Source organism: Acanthochromis polyacanthus, chromosome 3 (genome assembly GCF_021347895.1).
Source record: "Acanthochromis polyacanthus isolate Apoly-LR-REF ecotype Palm Island chromosome 3, KAUST_Apoly_ChrSc, whole genome shotgun sequence".
In the NCBI taxonomy this organism is placed as follows: Eukaryota; Metazoa; Chordata; class Actinopteri; family Pomacentridae; genus Acanthochromis; species Acanthochromis polyacanthus.
This window is the reverse complement of record NC_067115.1, coordinates 32,400,618-32,423,961: the sequence shown is the minus strand read 5'-3', so window position 1 is coordinate 32,423,961 and position 23,344 is coordinate 32,400,618. Positions and strand designations below refer to the sequence as shown.

The 23,344-nt window shown below is 43.6% G+C and overlaps 2 protein-coding genes across 2 annotated transcripts; both read left to right on the top strand.

The window, feature by feature from the left end:
• Positions 1-258: 258 nt before the first annotated feature.
• LOC127533323 (uncharacterized) lies at positions 259-1,117 on the top strand. The gene is made up of 4 exons (XM_051945989.1): positions 259-352; positions 435-551; positions 664-777; positions 1,039-1,117. The coding sequence occupies exons 1-4, from the start codon at positions 264-266 to the stop codon at positions 1,115-1,117; spliced, it is 399 nt and encodes a 132-aa protein (XP_051801949.1). The 5' UTR covers positions 259-263.
• Positions 1,118-1,279: 162 nt separating this feature from the next.
• On the top strand, positions 1,280-22,818 carry LOC110963986 (NACHT, LRR and PYD domains-containing protein 12-like). Its single transcript, XM_051946195.1, has 7 exons — positions 1,280-1,491; positions 1,674-3,468; positions 3,775-3,948; positions 9,373-9,546; positions 11,035-11,208; positions 21,131-21,304; positions 22,198-22,818. The coding sequence occupies exons 1-7, from the start codon at positions 1,314-1,316 to the stop codon at positions 22,391-22,393; spliced, it is 2,865 nt and encodes a 954-aa protein (XP_051802155.1). The 5' UTR covers positions 1,280-1,313; the 3' UTR covers positions 22,394-22,818.
• The last annotated feature ends 526 nt before the right edge of the window (positions 22,819-23,344 follow it).

The window sequence follows — 23,344 nt, the reverse complement described above, 5'->3', positions numbered from 1 at the left end:
GCATCAAGGTAGCATGATTGACTTTGGATGATTGGAGCAGCTGCCACCGCAGCCTCTGACTGGATATAGTAGACTTGGACAAAGAGAAACATGTCAGATGTTGAAGAGCTTTTCAGTTTTTGGATTGAGTGTTGAGGTGAAGCAGCTGTCCCAAAGCTGTGCAGGTTTCCTCCAATCAGAGCTGAGAGTGTTTGTCATGTGACTGAGAGGAAGGAGGAGAACTAATGTGTGACTCTCCCAGCAGGTTGTTGTGTTTGTCTGCGATGCATCAGTGTGAGGACAGAGAGGAGGGAGTCCATTCCTCTAAAAGATTTCTGTGTGGGGAACATGAGAACCAGAGCAAAGCTCAGAGGTGAGATGAACATTTCCACTGTCAGAGATGAGCATCACATCACTGCTGTCATTATTCACACTCACAGCTCTGTGTGTTGAAGCCCAGAGCAGCAGAACACACACTTTGCTGGACCTGGACCTGGATCCAGATGTGTGTCCATGAAGAGTGACCAGTCAAAGGAGTCTCCTCCTAATTTCAGACGATCTACAGATGGAAGGTGAGACAGTAAAACAGACAGAAATATGTTTTAGACTCGAAGTTGTTGTTGTGTTTATTAACAGATTGAAGATGTTTTTCATCAGTTTTTATCTGTTCTGGTTTTGTTTCAGGATCCAGCAGCAGAGACCAGACTCTCCGGAACCCAGCTGTCTGTCCTTCAAGAGTGATCAGTCGAAGAAAGATTTCATTGAATTTAAAGACGGCCATCCATCTGCTGATCAGATGTAAGCTGTAACTGACAGAGTCACTTATTCCTGAAAAGAACCAGTTTGTACGATGTGTTGTCCGACCTGCTCTGAAATCCAAAGTGTTTCTGTCTGTTGTGAACGTCCACATCCCAGTGAAGGGAGACATGATGAGGTTTAAATCTGGAGATAACTAATTCCATTTTCAGAATCTCCTGAAGATGTTCATGGTGTCATAGCTGGTGTTTGTCTCTTTGTGGACAGATGTACTGAGATCTAACTGCTGATGTTGATCCACAGAGTGGACCAACAGACCTCAGAGGTTCCTCAATCTGACCAGCAGAATGACCTGGACTCCATATTCATGGTGTGTACATGAACAACCAGTTGTTCTCCATCTGTTGTGTTCAGGTGTCTGCATGCTGCTCTTTGTAGACCAGTGGACTGTTAATGTGTCCAACATGGATCTGATGTTTGGCTCCATGATTTGACTCTGATGGACTCATTGACAGATTTCTCTTTTCCAGCTGCTGGAGGACAACATAGTGACTTTTGTGAAGAAGGAGCTGAATAAGATGCAGAAATTTGTGAGTCCAGATTACCCGGAATGCTCAGAGAGTCAGAGGGAGGATGAGGAGGAGTTGGAGGATGATGATAAAGATCAGAGGAGCAGCAGAGAGATGTTTCAGCTCATCACAGTGTTGTTCCTGAGGCGGATGAAGCAGGAGAAGCTGGCTGACTGTCTGCAGAGCAGTAAGAGAATTTGTGTAAAGACTGAAGCTGCTGATAAACAGCACATTTACTAAAGTCTCAGAATATCTTCACAGAATCCTTCTTTAAGGGGGCAAACTATCATGTTCACTTTATTGATACTTTGGTGCTTTAATATCCAGGTTACTTCTCCTTCACAGTTTCTTTCTTCTGTTTTCATTTAGATCTTCCTGCTGCAGTTTGTAGACAAAAACTTAAATATGGTCTGAAGAAGAAGTTCCAGAGAGTGTTTGAGGGCATCGCTAAAGCAGGACAGAAGACCCTCCTGAATGAGATCTACACAGAGCTGTACATCACAGAGGGAGGGACTGCAGAGGTCAATGATGAACATGAGATCAGACAGATCGAAGCAGCATCCAGGAAAGCAGACGGAGCAGAAAGAAGCATCAGACCAGAAGACATCTTTAAAGGCTCACCTGGAAGAGATGGACCAATCAGAACAGTGATGACACTGGGAGTGGCTGGCATCGGGAAAACGGTGTTAACACAGAAGTTGACTCTGGACTGGGTTGAAGACAAAAGCAACCAGGACATCCACTTCATGTTTCCATTGACTTTCAGAGAGCTGAATGTGGTGAAAGAGAGAAAGTTCAGCTTTGTGAAACTTGTTCATCACTTCTTCAGTGAAACCAAAGCAGCAGGAATGTGCAGGTTTGAAGACTTCCAGGTTGTGTTGATCTTTGACGGTCTGGATGAGTGTCGCTTTCCTCTGGACTTCCACAACAATGAGGTCCTGACTGATGTTACAGAGTCCACCTCAGTGGATGTGCTGCTGACAAACCTGATCAGGGGGAATCTGCTTCCCTCTGCTCGCCTCTGGATAACCACACGACCTGCAGCAGCCAATCAGATCCCTGCTGACTGTGTGGACATGGTGACAGAGGTCAGAGGGTTCACGGACCCACAGAAGGAGGAGTACTTCAGGAAGAGATCCAGAGATGAGGAGCAGGCCATCAACATCATCTCCCACATGAAGACATCAAGAAGCCTCCACATCATGTGCCACATCCCAGTGTTCTGCTGGATCACTGCTACAGTTCTGGAGGAGCTGCTGAGAACCAGAGAGGGAGGAGAGCTGCCCAGAACTCTGACTGAGATGTACAGCCACCACCTGGTGGTTCAGGTCAAAGTCAAGAAGGTCAAGTATGATGGAGGAGCTGAGACAGATTCACTCTGGAGTCCAGACACCAGAAGGATGATTGAGTGCCTGGGAAAACTGGCTTTTGAGCAGCTGCAGAAAGGAAACTTGATCTTCTATGAGTCTGACCTGACAGAGTGTGGCATCGATATGGAAGCAGCCTCAAAGTATTCAGGAGTGTTCACACAGATCTTTAAAGAGGAGAGAGGGCTGTACCAAGACAAAATGTTCTGCTTCGTCCATCTGAGTGTTCAGGAGTTTCTGGCTGCAGTCTACATGTTCCACTGTTACACCAACAGGAACTGGAAAGTTCTGGAGGACTTCCTGAGAAAAGACTGGAAAGACGAAAACAGAGACACTCTGGATGTGTTCCTGAAGAGAGTGATGGAGAAATCCCTGAGAAGTAAAAATGGTCACCTGGACCTGTTTGTTCGCTTCCTTCATGGCCTCTGTCTGGAGTCCAACCAGAGACTCTTAGGAGCCCTGCTGGGTCGGACAGAGAACCATCCAGAAATGATCCAGAGAGTCATCTACAACCTGAAGGAGATGAAGAGTGATGACATGTCTCCAGATAGAAGCATCAACATCTTCCACTGTTTGATGGAGATGAAGGATCTCTCAGTACATGAGGAGATCCAAGAGTTCCTGCAGTCAGAGAAGAGATCAGAGAAGAAACTCTCTGAGATCCACTGCTCAGCTCTGGCCTACATGCTGCAGATGTCAGAAGAGGTCCTGGATGAGTTGGACCTGGACACATATAGAACATCAGATGAGGGAAAACGAAGACTGATTCCAGCTGTGAGGAACTGCAGAAAGGCTTGGTGAGTCCACTGATGAAGGTTATCAGTCAGTGTAGATCAGTGGTTCAGTTCCATCAGACATTATGTCGAGGTTCTTTATGTGGAAGCATTTTGCAGTTTTCAGTGAAGAAGTGAAGTTATTATCACATCAGGATGTTCTGAAATCAGTCTGTTCTAATCAGACAAACTCAGTTGATCTAATTTCTCTCTTGATGTGAAGAACTGAATGTCCAACAGGATGATTCCAAATGTCCTGCTATCAAATGAAAGAAATATAAAATGTCCTCTTTCATAACAACGTGTTTTGTCATTTATGGGTCATTACAGGCTTTACAACTGTGAACTCTCAGAGAGTCACTGTGAAGTTGTGGCCTCAGCTCTGAAGTCCAACCCCTCCCATCTAACAGATCTGGACTTGAGTAGAAACAACCTGCAGGATTCAGGAGTGAAGCATCTTTCTGCTGGACTGCAGAGCCCAAACTGTAAACTGGAGACTCTCAGGTCAGTTTACTGTTGATGGTTGATCACTATATTTAGTTTAAATCCTTGACTGATGTTTGACATTTTTGTTGATAAATTTGGATTATTTTCCTGAAAACATTTTGAAGATGTTTGAAATTGTTGAAGTGTGAATAAATCCCATGATCAGCTGACTGCAGAGTTCCAAGATGGAGGACAGAATCCACAGTCCTGCTAAGTGTCTGAATGTGAACCTGATGTGAAAGTGATGTGAGACTTCAGCAGTGTGACTTCCACAGATCCAGTCAATATGTTTGTGTTTCCACAGTGTTTGTGCTGAGCTGCAGTAGAGCCTCAGTGAAGGTACGTGTCCACGAGATGCATTTGTTTTCTGCATGTAAAGGCGCCGCATCTGAAAATTGCACGCATGGTGAGCAGTGACGAGTGGACCACAACATTGTCACATGACAGCACTTGAGCTTCAGCAGGCAACTACGTGGTCATGTGACCGAGCTTTCAGCTTGACTGTGCTGCAGATTAATCGGATAAACAAATTGACTACTTTTCCTTTTAGTTTGAGAACTCTTAAGCGAAAAATATTTCTGAAAGCACTTGGGGCGAGAAATAAGCTGTGTTGCAGCTGAATCTGCCCTGGTTTTAGTTCACCAACGGCTAGTTTAGGCGTTTGAGGACAGTTTCACAATGCATGGGATCTCTGCATGCCGCATTGAAATGTGGTTAAAGTAGAAGTCAAATCTACTTTATGCCAGTGAGCTGCGGCCCGGTCCGGGTAAACACACCGGATCGCAGCTGGAAATACACCGCATGTTGCATGCTGGTCCAGTTGATTCAACTACTGCACAGCTTATTTCTTACCTCAAATGCTTTCAGAAATACTTTTTGCTGAAGTGTTTTTGAAATAAAAGGGAAAGTCTGCGGCCAAGCTGCTATGTTGTTCCGACACGTTTGCCAGACAATCAAGCTGAAAGTGCTGTCACGTTACCACGTCGTTGCCTGCTGAAGTTCGAGTGCTGTCATGTAACAATGTTGTGGTCCGCTCGTGACTGCTCACCATACTAGCAATTTTCAGATGCGGCGCGTTTACATGCAGGAAAAACGCATCTAGAGGACATGCAGCTTAACTCAAAGATGAATTTAGTTATCAACAGTCTGGAAGTTTTGTGGATGCTCACTTGATTGTTGTCAGTCAGAAGCTGAAGCTTGATGTTAGTGTGAGCTGAGCTCATGAAGTGATTCCTTCCAGTGGAGTTGTGTTAGAAAGCAGTGGACAGTCAGTGTGGACAGCAGGAATCAGAATCCCTCTGTAATGTACAGATGACATGTGACTTGTTGGAAGTTTTATATTTTACATTCTTCAAAATAGTCACCTTTTGATTACTGAATGAATGAATGAATGGTTTATTTCGATTACAAAAATTACAGTAAAAAAATTTTCCTTTCTTGCCTTTTCTCCTCTTACTCCTTCCTCCTCCCCTACTCCTCTCACAAAAACAGATTAAAAAGAACAGAAAAGAAACAAACAAACAAAACAAACAAACAAACCACAAAAAAACTAAACCTCCAGAAAATATATATATATGTATATGCAATAATAGTTTTCTACACGTTCTGTAACCGAAAAAAGGAATAGGCAGAAGCCGAAGCTTATTTTGCCTGTCCTATGCAATCCCCAGAATCACAGAGCATTGTGTAATACATGAAATAGAAGACACAAAGGATAAAAAAAAACAAAAACAAGATTTTACTCTACATTAGCCTTCTTAGTTATTTCACATATCAATCATTTACACTGTACTCTTTTATTATTTTGCCTTTCAGTGCGCTTTTAAAACTCAACAGAGAATTACACAGTTTCAAATCCTCACTCAGTCCGTTCCATAATTTAGCACCCAGATATTAGACACATCTGTATTTAACATTAGTTCTCACCTTACCTCTTTCAAAGACACTCAGCCCTCTTAAATTATAATTTTTTTTCTCTTAATTAAAAAAAAATGTTGAAGACATATAGGGAGACTTTTATTCTTTACTTTAAATAGTATTTCTAATGTTTTTAAGTATACAATATCTAAATTTCAAGGTGCATGACTCTATAAATGGTTTCTTAGTACTTTCACAGTAGGAAGCTTTATTTATTATTCGAATAATTATTTTCTGAAGTTTAATTATCGGGTCTATATATGTTCTGTAAGTATTACCCCAAACCTCAACACAATATGTCAGATATGGCATTATAAGTGAGAAATACAAAATATGCAGACCTTTCTTGTTCAGAAAATCGCTTGTTTTGTAAATAATACCAATACTTTTATATAATTTCAGTTTTATATATTCTATATGTGGCTTCCAACTGAGTTTATGATCTAAAATTACTCCCAAAAATTTGGTTTCATTTACTCTTTCTATTTCGACTCCATTTAGAAATAAGTGAATTTCACAATTTGCCCTAACACCACCAAACACCATAAATTTTGTTTTATTTTCGTTTAATGATAACTTATTGATATCAAACCATTCCTTTAATCTGATCAACTCCTTTTCTACCGTGTGCTTTGCACACTCATGACATTCTCTGGATGAGCTTCATGAAGTCGTCTCCTGAAATGGCTTTCTAACAGTCTTGATGCTGAGCTCTTGTTGACCCAGTTGCCTTCACTCTGGTCCATCTCATCTCAAACCATCTGAATTGGGTTTAGGTCAGGTGACAGTGGAGCTCTCCATCACTCTCATTCTTGGTCAGATGGACCTTCCACAGCCTGGAGGTGTGTTAGGAGTCATTGTCCTGTTGGAAAATAAATGATGGTCCAACTGAACGCAAACTGGATGGGATGACATGTTGCCGTAGGATGCTGTGGTAGCCATGCTGGTTCAGTGTGCCTTCAGTTTTACATAAATCCCTAACAGTGTCACCAGCAAAACACCCCCCATACCATCACACCTCCTCCTCCATGCTTCATGGTGGGAACCATGCATGTAGAGACCATCCGTTCACCTTGAGATGAGATGAGATTAACTTTATTATCCCTGAGGGGAAATTAAGACGTTCTAGCAGCACAATGCAATAGTGTAAATAGCAATAAAGCGTAAAAACATAAAAACTGAGCTAAAATCAACAAGGACACAAGAAATACAGCGGACATCACACAGAAGACCAGGGCCAAAACAAGGACAACATTGCACTTCGGGAGAGAGTTCTTAAGAGTTGTACAGTTTTATGGCGGTGGGTAAAAAGGAAAGTCTGTAGCGCTCCGTTTGAAGGTTCCGAAGGGTGAGCCTCTGGCTGAAGGTGCTCACTCTATCCTGCAGGTCATCATAGAGTGGATGAGAGGGGTTGGCTAGAATAGAGTCAATCTTGACCCTCATCCTCCTATTCACGACCGACTGCAGCTCTTCCATTTTCAAGCCCACCACCGAGCTGGCCTTATCGATGGTCTTATTGAGCCTGCTACGCTCCCTGGCTTTAATGCCCCCACCCCAGCAAACCACTGCGTAGAACAGGATGCTGACTACCACAGACTGATAAAACATCTGTAACAGCCTAGTGCAGACATTAAATGACCTAAGTCTCCGCAGAAGGTACAGTCTACTTTGAGCCCGCTTATGGACTGCCGCTGTGTTGTCTTTCCAGTCCAGGTCCTTGTTTAAGTGGACACCTCGATATTTGTAGCTGTCCACCATCTCCACTGCTTCCCCACGGATGGCGATGGGTACTGGGGTCCTCTTTCTGCCCCACCTGGGATCAATCACAAGTTCTTTGGACTTTTTTGGGTTCAGGAGCAGATACTTCTGCTCAGCCCAGCCGACAAATCTCTCCACTGCGCCCCTGTATTCCTCATCCCTGTCCCCAGTGATGCACCCCACAATGGAGGAGTCATCCGAGACTTCTGGAGATGACATGATCCAGATCTGAGGCTAAAGTCAGAGGTGTAGATACTAAATAGGAACAGAGACAGCATGGTTCCCTGGGGTACTCCAGTACTTCCCAGCAGTACATCGGACTTACAGCCCTGCAGCCGCACGTACTGAGGCCTCAGGGTGAGGGAGTCGATGATCCAGTCAACTGTGTTGTTGTCCACATGCATTGCTGAGAGCTTCTCAGCAAGCCGGGAGGGGCAGATGGTGTTAAGTGCACTGGAGAAGTTGAAAAACATGATTCTCACTGTACTCTCCTTCTTCTCCAAGTGTGAGTAGGCACTCTCCAACATGTAGATGATGGCATCCTCCACGCTGATTTTGGGTTGGTACGCAAACTGCAGGGGATCCAGGGAATCACTCACCAGGGGCCGCAGGTGCTGGAGGATCAGCCTTTCTAGGGTCTTCATGACGTGGGAGGTTAATACCTCTGGTCTGTAGTCATTCATCGAGGCAGGGTGCGCTCCTTTGGGCACCGGAACGATACACGATGTTTTCCACTGCTCCGGCACCCTCTTTAGTCTCAGTGAGGCATTGAAGAGATGTTTGAGCACATCTGCCAGCTGTTCCGCGCACATCTTCAGCACCCTAGGGCTGATGCCATCCAGCCCAGCAGACTTGCCCTGGTTCAGCCTCTGTAATTCCATCTTCACCCGGTTGGAGGTCACAGTCAGCCCCTCACTGTGGGGTGATGATGATGGGGGAGGAGAAGGGGTGGACGCAGCTTGGGCAGAGGGGCGGGGAGGCGGCATGGCATGTGCTGGGGTATAAGCTGGAGGGCTATGGGGAGGGTCAGCCTGGGAGACTTTGGTGTCGAACCGGTTGAAAAACAGGTTGAACTCATTGGCTCTGTCCTGGTTCCCCTCGACCGCCCGGCTGATGGACTGCTTGTGACCGGACATGATGTTAATACCTCTCCATACCTCCCACACATTGTTTTTTGCCAGGCTCTCCTCTACCTTCCTTTTGTAGGTGTCTTTTGCCTCGCCGATCCTCCTCTTAAGCTCCCTCTGGACCTGATTCAACTCAGCCTTGTTTAGCCTTTAAAGGCCCTCTTCTTATGATTAAAAAGACCTTTTAGTTGACCACCTTTTCTGCGTTGCACAAAGACACAGCGGGTGGAACCAAAGATCTCAGATTTGGACTCCTCCGACCAAAGTACAAATTTCCACTGGTCTGATGTCCATTCCTTATGTTTCTTGGCCCAAACAAATCTCTTCTAGTTGTTGCTTTTCCTTCATAATGGTTTCTTCGCAGCTATTTGTACATAAAGGCCTGATTGATGCAGTCTCCTCCAAAGCAGTAATTAAAGCAAAGAGTGACTATTTTGAAGAATCTAAAATATAAAACATGCTTTGACTTATTTCACACTTTCTGTTTACTACATAATTCCATATGTGTTCATTCATAACTTTGATGCCTTTAATGAGAATCTACTATGTAAATATTCATGAAAATAAAGAAAAAAACAGTAAATGAGAAGGTGTGTCCAAACTTTTGACTGGCAGTGAACATCTTTTATTCTTTATTCAGATTGGAGGACTGCAGGTTGTCACAGATCAGCTGTGATTCTCTGAACTCAGCTCTGAAGGTCAACCCCTCCCATCTGAAACTTCTAGACCTGAGCAGGAATAGCCTACAGGATTCAGGAATGAAACATCTGAGTGGTTTTCTGCAGAGTCCAGACTGCAGCCTGAAGACTTTGAGGTCAGACATCATGTTTTGTTTGTGTGCCGAGATGAATCTGATGTAAAATTGTGGTGACACTAAACTGCAGCCATCAAACTAATATTCTACTGATCCACACTGAGGATCCTCATGGTAACATCTCTTTTCTTCTCTGCTTTTGTCCTTTGACTGTGGCAGACAAGAAAAGAGCTGCACATTTCAAAGCTCAAAAAAAGCAGAAAAATCTTCCAGTGAATAATTTTTTTTTTAAATATTATTTTTTTGGCCTTTTCTAGGCTTTATTTGACAGGAGAGATAGCGATAGACAGGAAAATGGGGAGAAGAGTTGGGGGAAGACATGCAGCAGAGGGCCACAAGCAGGAATCAAACCCGGGCCGCTGCGTCGGAGACCAGCCCCTATGGTTTGCCTGCTTAACCCATTGTGCTATACAGGCACCCCTTCCAGTGAATAATTGATTGTGAAACTCTGACACACGTGATCTTCAGCTCATATCTGACCTCATGTTTTTCTACAATTCAAACTGACAGTAGCAGCTAACATTTGTTTTTCATTTCTGATGCAACTTTCAGTCATTTCAATAGTTTAGTGTATTGAATATTATAAACAGTGAAAACTGTTCATCCCACTTTGTCAGAATTCAAGGTGATGTCTTTAAATGTCTCATTTTGTTCCAGCAACAGTTCAAAAGCACAAATGTTGAATTTAGTGTGAAAGAAAACAGAAACTCTTCCCAGTGGACAAACTGGAACCAGTTTGGTGTTCTTGCTGTTTTTTGTTCTAAATGACTGAAATCATGACAGAAATGTTTTGGATCTTTTGTCCATGGATTCATCAAATAATGGACTGATTGTTTGGGCTCTAATTAAAACAGTGATGACAGACATTTTCAGCTGGAGTTTCTGTTGATTTTCTTCTTTTCTCTGCTTTGTGTCATTTGAAAGTGAAGATGTTTGTGCTTGAGAAAACAGAAGAAGTCATCTGGTCCTCGGAAAACTGTGATGGACGCTTTCCACTATCAATGACAGATAGATGAATAATGAAATGTATCTGAATGTAGAGTCCTGATTAAAACATCTCCATGGTTCCAGAACATGAAGATATTTTAGAGCCTGGAGCGTCATTTTGTTCATGTTTCCTTCTTTTGTGTTTGTGTGACTCTGAGCATAAAGTGAAATAGATGTCAGTGTTTTTTATTCTTGTGTTTGTTGCTCAGCATGAGTTTGTCTGGATGGAGCCACTAGTGGAGCTGCAGAATTTCAGAGCTGAAGTCTCTCCGTCTCTATTGAAGCAGCAGCATGTTGTCATTAATAGTAATGAGAGCTCTTCTTCACTGCTTCTGTTGGACTGTTTGAAGCTGCATCCTGTTGGCTTCAGCTGACTGGAGTTTCCATTTTCTAAACTTGGACCTTCGGAAACTTCTTCAGCTCTGAACTCATGATGAAATTCTGAATGATTTTAAGCAGAAACTTTGTCACCTCAACTCACATCTTTTATTCTTTATTCAGATTGAGGCGCTGCAGGTTGTCAGAGATCAGCTGTGATTCTCTGGTCTCAGCTCTGAAGTCCAACCCCTCCCATGTGAAACATCTAGACCTGAGCATGAACTACCTGCAGGATTCAGGAGTGAAACATCTGAGTGGTTTTCTGCAGAGTCCAGACTGCATCCTGAAGACTCTCAGGTAGCTCACTGTCTGTTACTGTTGTAGATCTAATATGTTTAATGATAACCTATGCTCATTTATGTTCAACAGAACTTCCATCCATGAAACTGTAAATCTGCTCTGGTTCACATTTTCTGTTTTTATCCTAAATTTAGTTTGTTGTGACATAAGTGGAGTGTTTGTAGCAGAAAGTTTAGGAAATGTATAATGTTGGTAAAGTCAGTGAATGTTTCTAATTTGTGCTGAAGAGGCACATCTGGATCCAGAAGTTCCTCTGAACTCAGATCAGTTTGAAATGACAGTGCTTACTAAGCTGGAGAAACGCTGCACTAGTTAAAGCTGAAAGAAGTGTGTGCAGACAGGCTGAACGTAAGTGGGTGAAAAACAAAAAAGCTCCAGGTTCATCATGACATCGACAAGAAGAATCTTCATGTGTCGTCATAGCCCTGATTTTGCCCCCCCTCCCCTTTTCTACCATCTGCCCCTCTGCTGTGGATGTGCGTCTCTCCACTTACTGCATCCACACTTCTGGAGCTCTGACACTGAAGACGATGGAGCAGCCTGCCTTTCCCCCCAGATGATCCTCTGGATAGAAGACCTGGACTCCCCCAAGAAAACCTCCCGAGAGACGTCTTGGAAGCCATCCCCAGATAGCGGGCGTGGACCCCCGACTGCTCTGGGTGACATGACCCCGCACCCCAAGGAGGACTCGGTGTCTCCTCTGGCCGCCATTACTGCACTCTCAGCTGGATGCGTACTTGAAACTCTTTGATCATACTGCTCTGATAGGAATTGTGTTTAAGCTAAAATCAACAACATGCTGCCTTGACACTCTGCCTATGGACTTTTAAAAACTGTTTTTAATTGCATAGCATCAGATGTATTGCAGGTATTAAACACTTTAGTCGGGGCAGTTTCTTCTTGCCTTGAAAATAGCAGTGACAAAACCTCTCAGTCCACTGGACTTTAAGAAAGTTCCTTGAAGACATTTCGCCTCTCATCCAAGAGGGTTCTTCAGTTCTGGTGGTGGTTGCTGTTACCTCAGCTTTTAACTTCTGTGAGGTGTGGTCAGTGCTATTCATATTCCAATGACCATTGCCAAGACCCATCCGGCTCCTCAACGATGGTCATTGGGAGTATCAGGGAGTGACACCATCCCTCTTCTCTGACCTTTCTGATTTTCTGACCCAGCTTTGTGCCATATCACCATCCATTCTCCTCCTCGAAGATTTCAACATCCACATCGACAACACCAACTGTAAATTTGCCACAGAATTTCTGGAACTTCTGCAATGCCTCAACTTCACACAGCATATCAACTTCCCCACCCACAGCCGTGGTCACACACTGGATCTGGCCTGCTCTACTGGTCTCACTGCTCCAAAGCCTAGCGTACCTTCTACTCCCTCTTCATACACTCTGGCTCCAGCAACCCAAAGATAATGTTCTCCACAATAAATAAATTTCTCAAACCCACGACAGCTCCATCTCTTCTTTCACGACAGACAAGTGCAATTCGTTTCTGACGTTTTTCCAAGCAAAAACTGACAATATTTACAGCAACCTGTCCAACTCTGCTGCCCCCTCAACGCCCACACCCGCCTCCCTCCCTTTGACTAGTCAGCTCTTATCAGATTTCTCTCCACTATCTCCCACACAACTCTCCAAATTTACAACTGGAAGTAGCAGCTCCACCTGCAGTCTTGATCCCATCCCATCTGCTCTCACTAAGGCCTGTCTCCTTTCCATCTCTTCTCTCATTACCACAATTATTAATTCGTCTCTCAGCTTTGGATCAGTACCACAGTCCCTCAAACTTGCTGCTGCTACCCCCATCATTAAAAAACCTGGACTCAATTCCGACATGATTAATTCCATCTCATTTCCAACCTCCCTTTTCTGGCAAAAATCCTAGAACGTGTCATAGCTGCCCAAGTCAAAACCCATCTCACTTCCAATGCTCTGTTTGAACCATTTCAATCTGGATTTCAACCAGATCCATCACTCCCAACAACCTGCTTCACACTGACCAACTGCCTCAGTGAAATAAAAACATGGATGCAAAATAACTTTCTACAACTGAACTATGTCAACAGCGGAACCCGGCAACATCCTGAGTGACTGAGCAGCCCTATTTAGGATCGCACTGCTCATCCCCTAGAATGGGGAAGGGTCTAGAAAAGGTGACCTAAACATTGCCTGCTTCATCATACCCGGGCTAGCTAACCGCGGCTGGCAGGGATCCCATTTAGCGGTCGAATTAACAAGAAATCTACCAAGGTGACCAGGCTCACCATAGCTTCCTGGAATGTTCGTACACTACAAGACAATACAAATGCTGCTAGACCTGACAGAAGAACCGCCCTCGTTGCAAGCGAACTTAAGCGCTATAACGTCGACATTGCTGCACTCTCAGAAACCAGGTTTGCTGACGAAGGACAACTCAATGAAAAGGGAGCGGGTTATACATTTTTCTGGAGTGGACGTAAACGTGAAGAACGTCGCGAAGCAGGAGTAGGCTTTGCCGTTAAGTCCAACTTAGTAAGAAAGCTTGAATGCTTACCAAAAGGTGTTAATGACAGACTCATGACCATGCAGCTTTCACTTTCAGACAAGAAGCATGCAACCTTAATCAGTGCATATGCGCCTACCATGACTAATCCTGATGAGGCAAAGGACAAATTCTATGAAGAACTTGACTCATTGATATCATGTGTTCCTAGAGCAGATAAGTTACTTATTCTTGGGGACTTCAATGCCAGAGTTGGGTCTGACTCTAAGGCATGGGATGGTACCATTGGCAGGCATGGGGTAGGAAAGTGCAACAGTAATGGCCTCCTTCTCCTCCAAACCTGCAGCTTATACGACCTTGTCATTACAAACACTTTATTTCAGCTTCCAACTAGAAAGAAGACAACTTGGATGCACCCGAGGTCCAAACATTGGCATATGTTGGACTATGTTATCACCCGGAGGTCAGATCGTGGTGATGTATGCATAACTAAAGCAATGTGTGGCGCTGAGTGCTGGACAGATCACCGCCTAGTAATCTCCAAGATTGTCATTCACATCAGACCAAAGCGTAGACCACAAGGAAAGAAAACACCTCCAAAGAGACTGGACACCTCAAAGTTGAAAGAGGGGCATACAGCTAATAGCCTCATCAATGACCTCAACAGTAAGCTTGCTAACCTCAACTTTGGGAATGCATCTGTAGAGGAGGAGTGGGAAACTCTCAAGAATTTGGTTTATACAACGTCTTTAGAGAAGCTGGGCTTAGTTAAAAGGAAACATCAAGACTGGTTTGATGAACACAACTTGCAGATCAAATCCCTACTGGATGAGAAGCATAGACTTCATCTTGTCCTTCATTGCGACCCAAATTCAGAGGCAAAGAAAGCTGCGTTCACAGAATGTCGGCGCAAAGTGCAACTCAAGCTCCGCGCCATACAAGACCATTGGCTCAGTAATAAGGCAGACGAAATACAGTCGTATGCTGATCAACACGACGCAAAAAGATTCTATGATGCTCTTAAAACTATCTATGGCCCCACACTGTCTGGATCCTCATCTCTCCTGTCCTCTGATGGCAAGACACTACTGACTGACCGGTCCCAAATTCTTGATCGCTGGGCAGAACATTTTGACTCCGTTCTGAATAGGTCTTCTGCAATAAATGAAGCTGCAATCAATCGGCTCCCACAAGTAAAAATTAATAAAGACCTCGACCTGAAACCTACCACTGAAGAAGTGACCAAAGCTATCAATCAGCTCTCGTGTGGCAAAGCCCCTGGTGCAGATGCTATCCCTGCTGAGATATACAGATCAGGTGGACCAGCGCTAACCCAGAAGCTGACTGAGCTATTCTCATCATGCTGGAGTAAAGGAACCCTTCCTCAAGACTTTAAGGATGCCTCCATCGTTCACCTATATAAGCGTAAGGGAAATAGACAAGACTGTAACAACCACAGAGGGATATCACTGCTCTCTATCGCAGGAAAGATACTAGCCAGAGTGTTGTTGAACCGTCTTATAAAACACTTAGAGCAAGGCTTACTGCCGGAAAGTCAATGTGGCTTTAGGGCTAGTAGAGGCACAGTCGATATGATATTCGCTGTAAGACAGCTTCAAGAAAAATGCCAAGAACAGCATCAGAATCTCTACACTATTTTTGTAGATTTGACAAAAGCGTTTGATACCGTCAGTCGAGAGGGGTTGTGGAAAATCTTGGCTAAGTATGGCTGCCCTCCAACTTTTATCACCATGATACGCCAGTTCCACGATGGAATGATGGCTCATGTGATCAATGATGGTCAAACTTCAAACCAATTTTTCGTCAGCAATGGAGTAAAACAAGGATGTGTTCTGGCTCCGACACTGTTTTCCATCATGTTCTCAGCCATGCTTTCTGATGCATTCACTGACGTAGATCTCGGTCTCGAAATTCGGTACAGAACTGATGGCAAACTCTTCAATCCAAGACGTCTGAAAGCATCCACCAAAGTACACCTTACAAAGATAGTTGATCTTCTCTTTGCTGACGATTGTGCCCTAATTGCTACTACTGAAGGGCAATTACAGCAAACTATGGACAAATTCTCAGGGGCATGTGACAACTTTGGTCTTTCCATCAGCACCAAGAAGACGGAAGTGTTGCATCAACCTGCACCTAGCACGACATATATAGAGCCCAACATCATGGTTAAGGGTGCCAAACTTCAGTCTGTTGACAGCTTCACATACCTTGGTAGCCCAGTATCTCGCTGTGTCCATATAGATGATGAAGTCAATAATCGTATTGCAAAAGCCAGTGCAGCTTTTGGCAGGCTCAGACATACTGTATGGGAAAGGAGAGGTATAACTCTAGCAACCAAACTCAAAGTCTATAAAGCGATTGTCCTTACTACTCTCTTGTATGCATGCGAAACCTGGACAGTTTACAGCAGACATGCTTCCAAACTACAGCATTTCCATACAACAAGACTTCGTAAAATCCTAAAAATCAACTGGCAAGAGAAAGTTCCCGACACAGAAGTCCTAAAGAGAGCTGATTTACCATCCATCCATACTCTTTTACAGAAAAGCCAACTTCGCTGGGCCGGTCACTTGCACAGAATGCCCGACTACAGAATTCCAAAACAGCTCTTCTACTGCGAGCTCTCAAAAGGCAAGAGAACTGTGGGAGGTCAGAAAAAGAGATACAAGGATGTCCTCAAATCCTCTCTTAAGGCTATGAACATCAATTGGGAAAGTTGGGAATCTCAAGCCAGTGATCGACCAAACTGGTGCTACATGATCAATCTCGGTGCCAAAAACTCAGAACAAGCAAGAACATTAGCTGCTCAGGAGAAGCGAGCCGTCAGGAAAGCAAGGTTAGCAAGTACCTTAACCACAACAGAGAGCGACTTCAAGTGCCATCATTGTGGTCGCGACTTCCGTGCCCGGATTGGACTCACCAGCCATCTCCGGACACACCGGAACCAATCGACATCATAGTGGGAAGTTATGGTCCTCATCGTTTCGATGGACGAACAACAACAGATCAAGTTTTATTTCTTAAGTCTAATATCTATGTAAAATCATTCAATGCTTTCCCAAAGTGCTGTATCCACTACTACTTAACTCAGTTTTGGTCTTGAGTGTAAGATTAAGATATTTAATCATTTATGCCATCACTTTTGTTGCCCTTTCTGTTATTTTTTTCAGCTATTTGCTCATTAGTGTTAACAGTAATACTGAACAAGACAGATTTTGGTTTTACTGTTACCTCGTTTTCTCCCATACCTCTCCCCTCCTATATTTATTTATTTATTTATTGTTTATTTAATAGGGACCAGTGTATACAATAAACATGTATAACACGATGACATTTATAGCCAGAGCTAATTTGCAAAGTCCGTCCCTAGAAGGGCTTTTACAGAAGAGAGAAAGAAGAAAAAAACAACAACAACATTAATACAAAAACAAATACATTCTGGTCAATCTAAAAATGGTTGCAGACCTGATCCCCTTTTAAAACCCGCTTCAGTTCATTTTTAAAAGCCCCTAGATCTAGGTCTTGTTTCAGTTCGCGTGACAGAGAGTTCCACAGTTTAGCAACCTTAACAGAAAAAGCAGATCTTCCAAACACAGTGTCTCTCCTAGGCTCTTTCACATTCCCTTTAGAGGCTCCGCGTGTTCTTGTGCCTGTTGCTCTAAGTGGAACAATGAACTGTCCAAGAACCTCAGGGGCTTGATTGTACAGACATTTATACATTAATTTTAAATTACAGAAATTTATAAAATTTTCAAAATTAAGAAAGTGCAACCTCTGCAAAACTTCACAATGGTGGGTTCTAACAGATTTTCTAGCCAGTATTTTCAAGGCTCTATTATAGATCATTCTTACTGGACGAATTACTGTGATCGTTGCCTGTGACCAGGAGTTTAATTATTTAATCCCCCAATTTATACATATTCACACACTGCCACCACAACCTTACGCTTAATTTAATTAATTTACTGCCACGCAAATTTTAGATGTTGAAAAATAGCTTGTTTGTGTGTGCATCTTATACTGCGGTTGACATGTGGTGGTTAGCTAATTGCTGCTGGTTGTGCATATTCGGTAGTCACCTGTATATGGGTTCTCAGATTTGTATTTGACGTCTTTAAAGTTGACAGAAACTTCGCCTTGGGTTGGCACACTAGGCATCTGAAAACGACTTTTCTCCGTTTTTTCACAAAAACTCATAACTATTTAGGTAGGGCCATGGTGACTCCATCCTTCTCTGCCATCTCTCAGCGAACTGAAGCGAGCGTCTGTGTGTGTGTGGATCCAGTGAAGTCGCAGGAAGGGATTGTTGAATGACGACGTCAACAGTTCCTCCGCTTCTATTGGTCGACACAGACATGTCGGCGTTTGGAGAGGATGTCACTGTCTGATCCTTAAAAGTGTGAGATGAGACTGCAGCAGAGCAGAAAGCTCCGCTTCAAGCAGTTCAACATTAATCATTTTTAATGTAGCTTTTTACGTTCGCTACCGCGCTACATGACCAAAAGATCAGCTAAGCTGTTGAAACGTTTTTTGATTTTGTAAATAACGATGCTATCACGTCTTTACAGAAAAATGTAGTTAAACTACTAACGACGCTATTTGTAGTGACGTTACTGCCCAACACTGTCAATTGCCATCACAGTGAGTTGGTTAGGGTTACAACAAATAGAGTTTTTGAAATGTTTGGCAATTGGGTAATTGAGATTTACAGTCCTTATTGCATATCTGTGCTCAGAGAATCTGTCTTTCAGTCTCCTTTTTGTAAGTCCTACATAGAAACAACCACATTTGCAGTCCAAACGGTATACGACATGAGTAGAATTACAATTAGCAAAATGTTCTGAGTCCAGATAAGTCCTTAAAGGTGGTGGATTTGTTGATGTGTGAACAATGGTTACAGGATCCACACTGGTAAGTTCCCATGGGTTTTTGAAGAAACGTCTGTGGTTTGGTAGCAGGAAGATAGTTTTTTTTTTTTACCAGTTTGTCTTTGAGTGTAGGTGCCCTTTTAAACGCAAATTGTGGAGGTCTGGAGAAGACTGGAGAGATGGAGGGGTCACTCCGCAGGATATCCCAATTCCGTTGAATGATCCTTTTAATTTTGTATGACTGACTGCTGTATTGGAGAGTGCAGAATATGCTGTAGTCACCCCTTTGCCTGGGCTTTGGCTTGAAGAGATGTGTTGTTTCAATAGATTTAGTTTTCAAAAGTGCTTGATTTAATGTTTTGTTACTGTTACTCTATGATTACCTCTTTCTTCTGGTCCCTTTATTGTCCGTGTTTTTAAATGTTATTTCATTAGTGATGTCTTGTTTCAGGTGATGTGGTCATGTGACCTGGTTCTCACCTCTTATCTGGCACACCTGTGCCCTATTGCTGCATTATGTTCTGACAAAGGCCGTGTAGTGGCCGAAACGCGTAAACTGCCGTCCATGTATTAATAAAGGACTTTAAGGAACTCGGAGTGCCTCGGATCTCTCTTCTTTTTGCTATTTAAATGGATTTTTTCCACTAGATCCTGAAGAGCACCCAGTACAGTGAACCCTCGCTATAACGCTGTTCACCTTTCACAGCTTCGCTGTTTCACTGATTTTTTTTAGTGCAGTTTTTTTATGCTTTTTTTAAACAGTGCATTGTGTTCTACATCCTGATTGGCTAAGGGACTGACCAACGTGAACAGTCTCCGCGCCTCGTCTCCTCTGCCATACAGGCCAGCGCTGCCTGCTGTGGAGCGCTGGATCATTTCTCTCCTTGGTCTCCATGTAGTGAGACACCCTGAAAGACGGAGCCGATGGAGCAGCCTTATTCTTTTCCCCCACCGTCAACCGGACAGTGGACGTGGTCCCCAGCCGTCTCTGGCCACCGCAGCCGCGCTCCCCAGGAGAAGAGCGCAGGCGCGAGCCTTCCCCACCCCCGACAGCTCCAATTGAGTCAGCCGGCCCGCTCTCTGAGGCAAGAGTACCGCTGCGGCGTCCACCTGGCTGCAGCTGCAGCGCTCCCCCAAGTGCAGTATTGTATAATATCTGTAAAAAATAAAGCTGACTACTTCACGGATTTCGCCTATCGCGGGTTCTTTTTGGAACGTAACCCCCGCGATAAACGAGGGTTCACTGTATACCTTCTTCTATCCACTGATGCACTCATCTTTTGCTTGTTTTTACAGACATAATAATTATTGGAACCAAATCCCTCACAAAGAACACCGACAGCTTCACCTTGACCATTGACAACTCCACTCTGTCCCCATTACCTCACATCCGTAATGTGGGACTCACTCTTGACAGCAACCTCACCTTCGAAAACCACATCAACCAGATCACCTGGACCACCTTCTTTCACCTCAAGAACATCGCGAGCCTCCGCAGCTCACTCTCTGTCCCTGCTGCTGAAACCCTCATCCACACATTTATCACATCCCGAATTGTCTATTTCAACAGCATCCTCTATGGTTCATCTTCAAAAGTATAAACTTCAGTATATCCAGAACTCCGCTGCCCACCTCCTCACCCACTCCCGCTCCCATGAACACAACTCCTTTCTCCAACAAAACCTCCACTGGCTCCCTATCCCACAACGCATTCAGTTCAAAGCCTTCCTGCTGACCCACAGAGGCCTCCATAACCAAGCCCCATCATACTTCGTTCCTCTACTGCAAACCTTCTTTTTCCCCCATTCAAAAACCAAGCACCAAACCTGGGGAGACAGCATTCTCTGTATCTGCCCCCACACTCTGGAACTCCCTACCACAATACATCCATGACTGCACAGACCTGACTGTCTTCAAATCACTCCTTAGGACCCACCTGTTCAAAACTGCTTTAAATACAGAAACACAAACATATTTTTATGATGTATTTAATGACTTGTTTTATGATGCTCCTCTATTTTAGTGTTTGTTGATTTTATATGTAAAATGTCTGTTTTGAAAAGCGCTATACAAATAAAATGTATTGTCATTATTGTTATTACCTCCAAGTAGAGTCCAGATAAATGCCACACAGAGTTCTAGTAGCAGACACATCTCTACATGAACTGTAATCAGGCCTTTATGGTCAAATAGCTGCTAAGAAACCATTACTAAGGAAAAGCAACAAGCAGAAGAGATTTGTTTAGGGCATGAAACACAAGGAATGGACATCAGAACAGTGGAAATCTGTGTTTTGGTCTGATGAGTCCAAAGTTGGGATCTTTGGTTCCACCTGCTGTGTCTTTGTGCGACATAGAAAAGGTGAATGGATGGTCTCTACATGTATGGTTCCCATCATGAAGCACAGAGAAGGAGGTGTGATGGTGTGGGGGTGTGAAGGTGTTATGCTGGTGTAATGCTGAGCTGCACATTCGGAACCTGAACACATCTGATGGATCATCAATGATTTTATCTTTGTATTTTATTCTTCATTCAGATTGGAGTGCTGCAGTTTGTCACAGATCAGCTGTGACTCCCTGGTTTCAGCTCTGAAGTCCAACCCCTATCACCTGGAATATTTGGACCTGAGCAAGAACAAGCTGCAGGATTCAGGAGTGAAACATCTGTCTGGTTTTCTGCAGAGTCCAGACTGCAGCCTGAAGACTCTGAGGTCAGACTATTAATATTGAAGTGACCTGAGCTTGCTTAATGCAGCAGTGAACACACCGTAGCTAGGGAGGAGTAAATGATGTGTGTTACTGCAGGGTTAAGTGCTGGAGATTTCCTCCTCAGTTAGAGGGGAGAATGAGGAGAGTGTGGCTCTGTTAGCTGGTGGGTGGATGGTGATTTGATCAGGCTTAGACCTGCTTACTGATTGCAGTGACTTTGTCCATGAAGAATGAGACAGAGTTGAGGGTGAAGGAGTAGGAGTGAGTTCGACGCAGAGACTATTTTTCGAGCATCTGATGTGCCACAGATCTTGTTCTGATAGAACTTGGTCTTAGCAGTTTTTAAGCTGGAGGAGAATAATGCTAGTAAATTTTGATAGTGATCACTGATCACTGAGGTTAGTGGACTCTCTGGATGTACGCCATTTTCTCTCTACCGCTCTGAGCCTCGCCTTTTGTTTCCTGGTGACTTCAAATTCTCTGTGCTGAACTGATGCAAGTCATTGAGTAAAAGAACTCTCCTCACCTGTCAGCACCTGTTGTTTCTCACATCACTACACTTTAACTGGAACCTCATGAGTGGCACAATCTCTCTCCTTCATCCTTTACAACATTTAGAGCTGTGAGATCACTGAAGTACAGACAATGACTTAATCTACTGCTCATCCTTTAGATGTTTTTCACTTTTTTGTCCTGGAAGCAAATGTATTTGTCCTCTGTGGTCCAGCAGCTTCTCCTCTGGTAAAATAAATGAACAGATCTCAATCATGAAGCTGCACATATGAAAAGAACATTTGAAGGAGAGTTAACATTGCTCTGAACTCATGATGAAACTTTGAATGATTTCAAGCAGGAACTTTGTCTCCTCAACTCACATCTTTTATTCTTTATTCAGATTGAGGTGCTGCAGGTTGTCACAGATCAGCTGTGATTTTCTGGTCTCAGCTCTGAAGTCCAATCCCTCCCATCTGGAACATCTGCACCTGAGTGGAAACAACCTGCAGGATTCATCAGTGAAACATCTGTTCGATCTTGTGAAGAGTCCAGCCTGCAGCCTGCAGATCCTTATTGCACAGACTGGGTTAAAATGAATCTGAGTGCTCAGTTGTCATCTTCACACAAACTGTCACAGGACAGTGTTGTGTATTGCTGCTCAGATGCCTCTACAGCCTACAGGCTGCACAGCAATACACAACACGATTGGCATGTTCACAGACGGTTCATTGGCAGCATCATTCAGACTCTGACATTTTGGCCCCCAGACTGGAACTGCTGGAGCTCTTTGCAGCCGAGGGCCAGCGCTCCACTCAGGTGTCCTTCCACAACATAGAGATGAATCTGACAGAGAAAATGGAAGCACATGAAGAAAGTGAGGTTGTGTTCAGGCTGGATTTTAAGACATCAGGACACTGTTAGAGCATGATGGCTTAACCCTTTGATGCACAACATGGGTGAAAAGTGACTCGACTGAGTATTTTATGTTCTATATCTTTGCAATAAATTAATCAATCAGTAATTAAGGCATTCCCCAATTTGTTTTTGATCAATATACGTCCTTATTGTATTTTCTTCCTTTCTTACTTTTGGAATAAAAGCCCTTTTTGTATCACCACCCTTCTAATGCACAGCATGGGTCAAAAATGACCCATACTCATTTTCTATTTCATGTATGGCTGAGTGATTCTATCATATATACTGAACTAAACTGTATTATATCATTTACTATTCCAATGTATTCAGGAAATATCTGTTTTTTTGGTCAACACAAATCATTTTTATTTTTCCTTTCTTACTGACATGAACAAACACAGTTTTTGTATTTCTAAAATCAAGTTTACACACATGGGTCAAAAACGACCTGCATGCATTTACTATAGCAGTGATCATCAACTGGCGTCCCGCGGGCCGAATCCGGCCTGCCGAACGTCCAATCCGGTCCGCGACTGTATTCCAAAATTGTGAGGATCAAAGAGAAAATATCATGTAATCCACACCATTAAAGCAACTGAAAACAGCAACAACTGAGACTCTTAACTATCAGT

What these genes read in the sequence shown, in the direction of transcription:
- LOC127533323 (XM_051945989.1), top strand. Translation starts at nt 264, where the DNA reads ATGCATCAGTGTGAGGACAGAGAGGAGGGAGTCCATTCCTCTAAAAGA. An exon ending in AACCAGAGCAAAGCTCAGAG is followed by an intron (nt 353 to 434) that starts GTGAGATGAACA and finishes TGTGTGTTGAAG; the next exon opens with CCCAGAGCAGCAGAACACAC. An exon ending in AGACGATCTACAGATGGAAG is followed by an intron (nt 552 to 663) that starts GTGAGACAGTAA and finishes GTTTTGTTTCAG; the next exon opens with GATCCAGCAGCAGAGACCAG.
- LOC110963986 (XM_051946195.1), top strand. Translation starts at nt 1,314, where the DNA reads ATGCAGAAATTTGTGAGTCCAGATTACCCGGAATGCTCAGAGAGTCAG. An exon ending in AGGAACTGCAGAAAGGCTTG is followed by an intron (nt 3,469 to 3,774) that starts GTGAGTCCACTG and finishes GGGTCATTACAG; the next exon opens with GCTTTACAACTGTGAACTCT. An exon ending in TGCAGCCTGAAGACTCTGAG is followed by an intron (nt 21,305 to 22,197) that starts GTCAGACTATTA and finishes TTCTTTATTCAG; the next exon opens with ATTGAGGTGCTGCAGGTTGT.